This window comes from Glandiceps talaboti, chromosome 19 (assembly GCF_964340395.1).
Source record: "Glandiceps talaboti chromosome 19, keGlaTala1.1, whole genome shotgun sequence".
Lineage (NCBI taxonomy): Eukaryota > Metazoa > Hemichordata > Enteropneusta > Spengelidae > Glandiceps > Glandiceps talaboti.
Window position 1 is genome coordinate 2,165,015 of NC_135567.1, and position 10,030 is coordinate 2,175,044.

The window sequence follows — 10,030 nt, forward strand, 5'->3', positions numbered from 1 at the left end:
ACAAAATAAATCAAAAGTTTCAAATGCATAACATTTTCTGCATACAATGTTTTTTCAACCGGAGACTTGTACATAATATTGCAGCCAAGATCAGACTTTTGTTTCGTATAAAAAAAATGAAATTTACTGACGTGTACTTTTCAAAATACTTGAAGTTGTGTTATTTCAATCAGACATGTAGTCGTAGAAAAACAGTTTCAAAAACTCTGTGTGTTTCTATAATTTACATGCTTCCATGTCAATTATTTGCATAACTTTTTCAAATAAAGGCCAACATGCTGATTTAGAAATACTATCATGGAATTTCAAGTCGATAAAAAATAGTCAAAGAATTTTGTTCATGTGTATGTTCACAAAACTTTTCTTTCGTTTTTCATGGTCAAACATATTAATTGGAAATTGATCATATCAAAGACGTTTTGCTTTTATTTGTAAAAGTAAATTTTTGTTCAAACTAAGGCATATATCCTTACGACATTGTTTAGTTTTTGTGTTCGTTCCTTAATTTGAAGATTTGGTTTATTTACACTCATTTCTGCAACTGCTGATCCTACGATGAAAATGATTTGATTTTGATTTTGATGGTGACAAAGTAAGGAATACAAATGAGAGAATAAGAAAATATTGTGTAATGAACAATCAACCGGGTAGTCTTGTACAGGCGCATAATTATTTTTGTTGCAATGGGAATAGCAGTAGAAAATGTTTAACATTCAAATTGACGGTTGGAAGAAAGTCAATATTTTTAATAAGAAAGTAAGTCGAACTATATGGATATATAGTAGTAACACTAACTGTGAAGACATAAACAGAAAAATAAACAAACATATGAACAAGTAAACACATAACATACCAACATAGACTGAGCCCATTTATAGTACTGTGTTGAATTTCTTTTGTTAGGAAAAGTTTTATATGGCCAATCTCCTATATAAAATGAGTAACAGCACCTGGTAACTGCAGTTGAATAGCTCGATCCCTTAGTCCAGAGAGTGCTGACAATCACACATAGATATTGTCGGAGTAACTGTCCCAGCAGACAGATCACCCGATCTGGGAGTGTAGGAGAGTCTGTAGACCGGTTGGATAATTTAACAGTCAAATGTCATCAAAGGTGACTACACTTGATGTACATAGTTACTATGGTGATGAACTATGACGATGTTATTTACTGAAGAAGTATGGAGGTGGTATCATTATTGTTCTGCTGAAGTCGATGAACGACATATAAACGACAAACGAATTTCAACAGTTCAAATCAGCAATTCTATTGAATAGCTCCAATCATACATGATGTGTTACTTGCGATTATAGAATGGAAAGGTTGAGTAGCAGTCCGTCCCGTTCCCTTCGTTCACAAAAGCGTCTGTGCATGTTTCAGCGGTCGACGGCTTTCAGTCACGGATGGTAGAACTGAACGCTATTACTGGACTGTACTGCTTGTATAGTTCGCGTGAAGTTTATTAAGAACTTGTATTGTGAAGGAAAGGTTGTACAAAGTATTCCGGTGTTATATCCTGGTTAATAATGTATACTGATTTGTCGACTTACTTCCTGAAAATAAGTAAAATAAGTAAGAAAAATGTAGTTAGTTAAGTTGGCTTCATACCATATGATAGGATACACTTACAATTTAAACCTACAAACAATCCATGGTTGATTTACTTTTACTTATACTGGACAATTTTTTTTTCTAGCCATAGTGTATTACAGTGTTACATTAAATTTACATTATATTGTCTGGCATTATCACATTTCGAAATATGGTACACTACTTTATATTTTCTAGGGAACAAATAATGTATTGTGTACATATCCTTACAAAACGTAGAACGAAAATGAACTGTTAACTTACTTTGCTGACTATATGATGCATGTCACCATGACAACAGCCGATGCACCGAACATGGTAAGGACGCTTCCTATGACACTGCTAGCACCACTGTCCCCTGAAATTGGAAAGTGACAGTGAATATACATTATGACAAAAATACTTGTCATCCAAACACAATGATTAAACTTAGCAAGAATTATGCCAGTAATGTTAATCATGTGAAGGATATTGAAGCCCATGATACAAACGAATGTCACCATATTGGACTAATTTGCTGTAGAATAATTTGCAGGAGGTCCTTTAGTTTCAAGATATACTTTATTTCTCTTCCTAAACGTCTGCTAATCATGTGCAATCAAAATCAAAATGTTTGTCAATGAACAAAATATAAATAAAGTTTCTTTTAAAATTAATATTGTAATACATCAAAAGAATCACCATATAAGCTCTGACCGGTAGACATCGTGCATTATTTACAGTGTTTTCTTGCTCACAGTCTGCAATTTTTGTTTAAATATTCGTCTACACCCTTTTTAGAAGTTGAATTCTAGTTTCGTATCTAAGCATTGCTTATGTTTGACATTCATTTGAACGTATATTGTCGTCTTGATATGCATTATTATGTCCCCAAATAAATAGTTGTGGTTTAGAACTTGAGTCAATTAAAGTGTGCATTACCTTTACAGTTCTTTGTTCCAGCTCCAGTACCAACAGTTGTACCAAAAGTTAGACAACCACAGTCATTGGTGTCATCTATATCACCAGTTGCTGTGATAACAACGCATACATGTGTATAATCTGCGCAGTTGGTTGCATCTATGGTTAAGTCAACGGTTTGATCGGCAATGAAGGTCTTGACATCAGTGGAACCAGCTGTCACATCAATTGCTGGACTGAATGTCTTCGACACAGCAGTTGATTTCTTAATTCCACTGGCTTTAAAGTCGGCATTATTGGTAAAGTAGACGTCCATCTTAGTGATAGTACCACCAGTGCCTGTGTCTGTTAACCCCAGAGTGATGGTGATCGTCTGTGCCGATCCACCTGCTGTGTAGGTTGCACTGGCTGCATTGGTAATGGAGGTTGATGCTACTGACACATCTATCCAAAAGCAAATGAAATTAAGACACTTTTTTTAGAAAGTAGCTGAGATGTATTGAAGCAAAAATAATCAAGTGTTTAAAGAATGTATACCAGGTGATATTAGTTGAAATTCATGAATATAATTTAAAGTAATGATTAGGTGGCATTAAAAAAAGAATATGACGAAGACAAAACAAGACAATGTCATTAATCACATTGACAAGCTAAACCATGTTTGGCCTTTATCGGAGAATAACATAATTTTGAGATGTATTTTAAAATAATTAAAGACTTTCTTAAATTGTATACAATCTAAGTTATCCAATTCAATTATATTTTTCCACAGAGATACACGCCAAGACGTTTATCCTGACTTCCTCACACGTTCATACTTTTTTCATTTGTTTTATAGTTGCAGTGTAATCTGTTAAATTCCATGATAAGTATGGGTCTTAATATTAAAGTGGCCATATGGATGAGAATTTGGTATTTATTTTTGATTTTTATTTGATAAAACTGCTTCACTATGTCTTTCTACTTGAAAAAATAATGTGAAATAACATATACCAAGTCCATGTCCGTCACTAATTAAATCCATCTACAGGTTGTTCGCAGAGAAATGGGGATAACAGAAATGGGTAATGCCATAAGACTTCCATAAAAAGAAACACAGATTCTGCAGTGAATGATTGTAACAACAGAAATTGAATTTTCGATTTATTTTCGCATCTTAAAAATACAAATGTTTGATATTTGAGCATACGGTATCATCTTGGTATGCATTGATATGTCTCTATATATATCGACGCGGTTACGAAAATGAGTCAATTAAAGTTGGCATTACCTTTACAATCCTTTGTTCCAGCTTCAGTACCGACAGTTGCACCGAAAGATAGACAACCAAAGTCATCGGTATCATCCATATCACCAGTTGCTGTGATAACAACGCATACGTGTGTATAGGCTTTACAGTTGGCTGCATCTATAGTTAAATCTACTGTCTGATCAGCAAGTAAAGTCTTGTCATTAGTTAAACCAGTTGCCACGGCAATCGCTGTAGAGAATAACTTCTGCACTGCAGCTGATTTTGTTATTCCACTAGCTTTAAAGTCAGCATTATCTGTGAAGTAGACGTCAATCTGTGTGACACTTCCACCGCCACCTCCAGTTTCCGATAACCCCAAAGTGATGCTGATAGTTTGTGCTGCTCCACCAGATGTGTAGGTAACACTGGCTGCATTTGAAATAGAGGTAGACGCTACTGCCATCTCTGTAAAAATAATAGATACATTTAAATATAACATAGGAATTGATTTATATTACTTTTCGACACATTTCCACTTCAATATATGAATAGATATTTTAAATATGATTAGTTAAGTTCAAATACAACTAGAAATCATAGAAAGAATACTTCACAAACACCATGTGAATTGTCAAAACAATAACAACAAAATGTTTACTTACGTTGGGCATTACAATGTACAATGACAACAACAAGGATGAACACAAATGTGGTAGTCAAGCACATTCTAGAACAAAAAACACAATAAATAGTCAGTGAATTTCGATCGAGTTCGGATAATACAATAACATTAAATTATGCTATTTCTCAGCCATCTGGTTGGTAAAGCACATACAGGCTATCGATTACGAAACCACCTCTGAGGCAGCAAAATTTTCAAATTATAAATGACCAATGTTAACGAGTGTGTAATATTAATAAACGCTGAGAAGCGCTGAGAGAGAGAGAGAGAGAGAGAGAGAGAGAGAGAGAGAGAGAGAGAGAGAGAGAGAGAGAGAGAGAGAGAGAGAGAGAGAGAGAGAGAGAGAGAGAGAGAGAGAGAGAGAGAGAGAGAGAGAGAGAGAGAGAGAGAGAGAGAGATCAATTTAAAAGTACATGATTTTCAATGTTTAAATTTTGGATCTCGTTGCTGGTAGTCTATGCCAAACGATAAATACTGTAAGAGTTTTCCACTCACCTGATAGTCATCATTACACAGTAGTCTTCGGTACAAGGCACTGCTGACTGTGACCAGAGGTACTGCTACTTATATGCGTCATTTCACGGTCGCTATGTGTGAAATATTGCCTTCTAAACACTTTGATTGGTTTACAAATACATTGACGTCATATGTGTTGTCATCCATAGTATGATTTGTTCATAGCAGCAAAGATGATGTTGCCACAACAGTAATTGTAAAAACATAATGCTACCACAACTAACTAGTATTTAGAACTTTGTTGAATAGCGTTTTTCCAACTTCGATTTTCACCAGTTTTGTTTTTGTGGGTAAACCTTTATTTTGTATCGACATATTTGTATTCAAAATATAACGTGAACAAAGAAGAACATAACTTGTTCTTGTGTCCTAGTCATTTTCCATCGAAGACAGTGTAGCTCTTCACAATTATGCTTATTATGTGGCAGGGAGATTTGACTGTTTTAATTGCTTGTTTTGAACCTCTAAACATTTGACTTTCCAATTGTGCCGTCGAATTGTCAACAATATTGTTGTTACGAGCCAATAGCTGTGTTATTGTGGCGCTCCAGAATATATGGAAGCCATTACTTGTAAACTGTTTTGTTATTTGTGTATACAGTGCTAACGTTTGAAGGACAGTGCTGCTTCATGAGCTGAATAATTATTTCTTCGTCTTTTGAAACACGAAGGTAAATTAGAATAGATCAGACAATGGTCACATTACTTTGTTACACCACTCGGACTCCCTAGTACAATGTATCTTATTCAAAGATATGTTAAATCACGTGCATGCTGTCATAGTAACGTAGTCTAGATGTGAATTCTATTTGTGTTTTTTGTTTTTCAACCGACTTTACTGCAAATCTCAATTCACAGTCCATTTTTTATATATGTTGGAGAGAAGTTTGAAGATAAAAAATATACATCCTCTAGAAGTGTGACGACATATAAAACCCCCACTTTCATGATAGATATTGTTCTAAAGTTACCTTAGGGAGATAAAATGTAAACTGACACAACAAATCAATGTCAACTAATCTAGTAATGAGGAGTGTGTTGACTATTTGTTAATTAAACATAATGTAATTGAGAATAGAGATAATACAATTAGTTTACAGATTTTTTAAATTATACACAGGAGGAAGCCGGCACATGGAACCTCTATGGACACTGGGAATCAAATGGCCGTGTCAGTTAACAGTGACGTAAAATCATTGGCCCGTCCCGAGGCGGCCTTGTGTTACATGTAATATTGTCGACTGCACCAAAAGTATTCCTGTTAGAACATGGTATCTCAAAGATTGCTAATAATACGCAAACTGGTATAGAACAAGATTTTGGCCTAGCAAATTCAACATGTGGTATATTGACAGTGTAAGTGTGCTGGTATGGATCAATGCATTAAATACTACCTAGCCAGAATAATACTTATGAAAGACATGGTTGTTGAGTTTTTCACTCAATAAACGGGTTTGTGTTTCCTACGAACACTGTCGTCTGCGTTGTGAACGTCGCTCGATTGGGAATGTTTTCAAATACAGTTGTCACGTTACTATACCACAACACTTTGTGCTCATGCCATGTATAAAGAATCGAGATTAAAATACTGAAATAAAGATAGTTAAAGCATACATTATTTAACTGCCCATCTCTCTACAGTGTCGTTGTCACATTAAGGCGAAGATGATAATTATAAGTATGGTCTGGTCAAATGCTAAAAGAGACACGGGTATATGCCAATGTATTACCTTCAGTGTAATTACAACGGTGCTTGCGATTTACATCTCGCAATCTTAGCAATGTCAAATCAGCAACCCCCCTCCCCCCAAAAAAAAATGAAAAATAAAAATTAATATATATATACTCGACAAGCTGATATTATGCCAATCGCTGGTTAAACTAAGGATATTGACTATTTTGCTCAAAAATAGAATAAAATAAAACGGTGTTGTTTATGTTTATGTCTCGAAATAAGCAATTCTCAAAAGTGGGATTATATAGAAGTTGAGAGACTAACAGCTATGCAGGAAGTTCTCTCGATGTATGACATTGCATCCTGTTATGGAAATAACTCGAGGTAGAAAAATCCACACACAGTTCGTGTATAAGTTACATGGCCGAGTGATCAAATAAGTAGTGACTAGTCACCAAAGGAATTCACCCTCTTTTGAAATCTGAGCACCATTGTGGACAGTTTATAATTAATGCCTCTCGTTGTACAACGCAGTGATTTGTTTATGTTAACCAGCAAATACATTTGTACAGAGTTGTATCAAGAAATGGCTCATTCCACGTTCTGGTAGTCTGCTTAGACGTACTATGAATAATTGATGTAAGCTATCAAATTGAAACAAATTTACTCTCCCATACCCAGCTACATTCGATTGTAATATGTCAGCGTCAGTTTAATTAAAACAATGTTTTCATTAGAAGCCAATTTAGTCGACGTCGAATACATAGGTGTGTCAATAAGAAAATGACGGTTTTGGTTTAGGAAAAGTAAACATGGGGTAGGCACTTTATACGTGTATTCCCTGGTTATGAAAGTAACCCTCCATACGAAATGTCCACACTTGGTTAAAAGTTAAATAGACGAGTCGTTTGGCGTTTAAATAGAAAGTGATCACTCACCATATAGACACTCATCGAGGTGTGGAGAGTAAAACCAACACAGTAATTTGATCGTACGATTCGAATTATGATTGAACTAGTGTGACTGGTATCTTACATTGTGTTTTTTATAAACTGTGCTAAATGATCACCGTTTTACAGAGGAAAACAACCCTCTAACTGAGCACATAGAATCAGTGAGTAAAATTAATTGGAACTATTATCATTTGAAGAAAGTGTGAGATCAACAGTCAATTCAGCTAAGAAAAGGTAAACTCCAATGGAGGTTGTATTTGCAAATTACTTTATTTTGCAACGTACGTAAATAATGAAAGCACAGTAGCTAAGATACGTGTTTCTACTGGATATGGAAATATCCGTAAAAATCCATGCACATGTCAGTTACTGAAACAATACTAATACTAACAAAGACGTGTCGAGTAGGTCCACTTCGTAAATATTATCAATAATACCATTTGTCTTACGATTGGCCTATTTGCCATTCACAGGGGTTGTAACAATTGACAATGTACGATTTTCAGTAGAGGAAGGTAACACTCTGTTTCTTAGTGGTAAAACAACAGTGTATATACAGATATGGAGAGTGGTTATACATTCTAACCGAAGCCGTTTGTTACAATGTTAACTGGCCTGCAGACGTAGTGTATTCACCGTGACCCTCTGTTGAATTCTGACATCCGTTGAATAATGTTGTTATACAATGATCACCATTGAACATGACAGTTTTTTCGTGTCACCTCTAAGCGTGCATCAGATTCATCGTATGAATCCGTATATAGTTTGATAACATATATATATATATATATATATATATATATATATATATATATATATATATATATATATATATATATATATATATGTATGTATGTATATATATATATATATATATATATATATATATATATATATATATATATATATATATATATATATATATAACTATTACGCTCTGCCACTGCGGTATAGAGCACTGTCTTAGCAGATTGATACTCACCGAGTTATATATATATATATATATATATATATATATATATATATATATATATATATATATATATATATATATATATATATATATATAGTAAATAGTATCAAACTCGTAGAAGGGAGTGCTCGATGCTTGGGTAAGCAGGGCGGGAATAATCAAAGACTGATGCCTGACAGTCAACATTATCTACAACGCAGAAGTTAGAAGAGAGGAATGCAACCAACCCCCAAACTGTTCATCGGCCTGACTGAACATGCCTTCAAACAAAGGTACAATAACCACAACCAAACTTCAGACACGAAAAATACGCAAACGGCACTGAACTTTCGTAGTATGTCTGGCAGCTGAAAAGAAATTAAAAAAACGTTCAAAGTAGACTGGTCTATATCACAGAGAGCACGCGCATACAGTAATGAAACCAAGCAGTGCGACCTCTGCTTAACTGACAAACTCTGCATCCGCAAAGCCAACAAACAAACACTTCTCAACAAAAAATCTGAACTCATCTCAAAGTGCTGACACGAAAACAAGTTATACACTCCTTGTATGCATCTACACAATCAACTTTCAAAAAATTCTTTCACACCTTACACATATAAATACAGTAACACAACGAGTAGCTGCCAGTTGTCCGATGATCGCATTGAGCGTGAAACTCGGAGTAACAACTAAGCACCTCAAGTTCCAACCAACTTACTTTGTATATATTAGTAAACAACTAAGGCGTATTATCAAAACAAATGCTTGCAATTGCCACTTTGTGAGGACACATCTTTCTGTCTATGATCATAACTTCTTAAAGTCAAATTTCAATTTAAAATACATTCGCAATAGTTTGCATCTACAGAAAAGTAACTCTACCTATGGAATATCCACAAGTGGGTTAAAAGTTGAATTAACCAGTCTCTTACAGACACTCACTGACGTGTTCCTAAAGAACAACGCGTAGGTAGTTTTGATTAAAAACTATCAAGCTTATGTGACTTAAATAATGTATTGTTGTGTTTCTGGAGGGGATCACTCACCAATCAAATTGCAGACCATCATAAGAAATAAAATTTAGTAACACTAATGTAATTGACACGTGTATGGTAATCTGATAGTGAAAAAACATTCCACTTTGCAATCAAACAATTTAACATTCACTTATAAAAAACAAAGCACATTGATTTTGTTTTATTTACTGTTAAAATACTGATGCATTGGTAAGACGGATATCTCAAGTCGAGGGATACTTTTACATTAGGTTCAACACTACAATGGGTATATAGTGTACATGTTAAATTGACAAGTAATTTATTCTTCACTCAGTCTGACAAAAGTGTGTGAGTAGGTCCACTTTGTAAGGGACGATAGTACAATTTCACACAAGCTCAATAGCTCACTAAACGAACTTCGTTTAGGGGCGGGAGTCTGGCGTCAATGCGAATGTTGAACTTCATTTTGCCACTTCTAACTAAATTTCGAAATTTCCCACGCCTTCAATTGTAACATTTTATGTATTTA

At 34.7% G+C, this 10,030-nt stretch overlaps 1 protein-coding gene across 1 annotated transcript; it reads right to left on the reverse strand.

Moving 5' to 3' along the window:
- LOC144450250 (uncharacterized) lies at nt 1–5,039 on the reverse strand. Its single transcript, XM_078140843.1, has 6 exons — nt 4,900–5,039; nt 4,385–4,449; nt 3,762–4,187; nt 2,513–2,935; nt 1,856–1,949; nt 1–1,554 (listed from the first exon to the last, which is right to left on the reverse strand). The coding sequence occupies exons 1-5, from the start codon at nt 4,911–4,913 to the stop codon at nt 1,864–1,866; spliced, it is 1,014 nt and encodes a 337-aa protein (XP_077996969.1). The 5' UTR covers nt 4,914–5,039; the 3' UTR covers nt 1–1,554; nt 1,856–1,863.
- Nucleotides 5,040–10,030: the final 4,991 nt, after the last annotated feature.

Bases quoted from the DNA above. Each gene is read 5' to 3' on its own strand.
- LOC144450250 (XM_078140843.1), bottom strand. The intron at 4,188-4,384 runs GTAAGTAAACAT...TTATTTTTACAG, and splicing joins TGTACATTGTAATGCCCAAC to AGATGGCAGTAGCGTCTACC. The intron at 2,936-3,761 runs GTAATGCCAACT...GCTTTTGGATAG, and splicing joins TGGAACAAAGGATTGTAAAG to ATGTGTCAGTAGCATCAACC.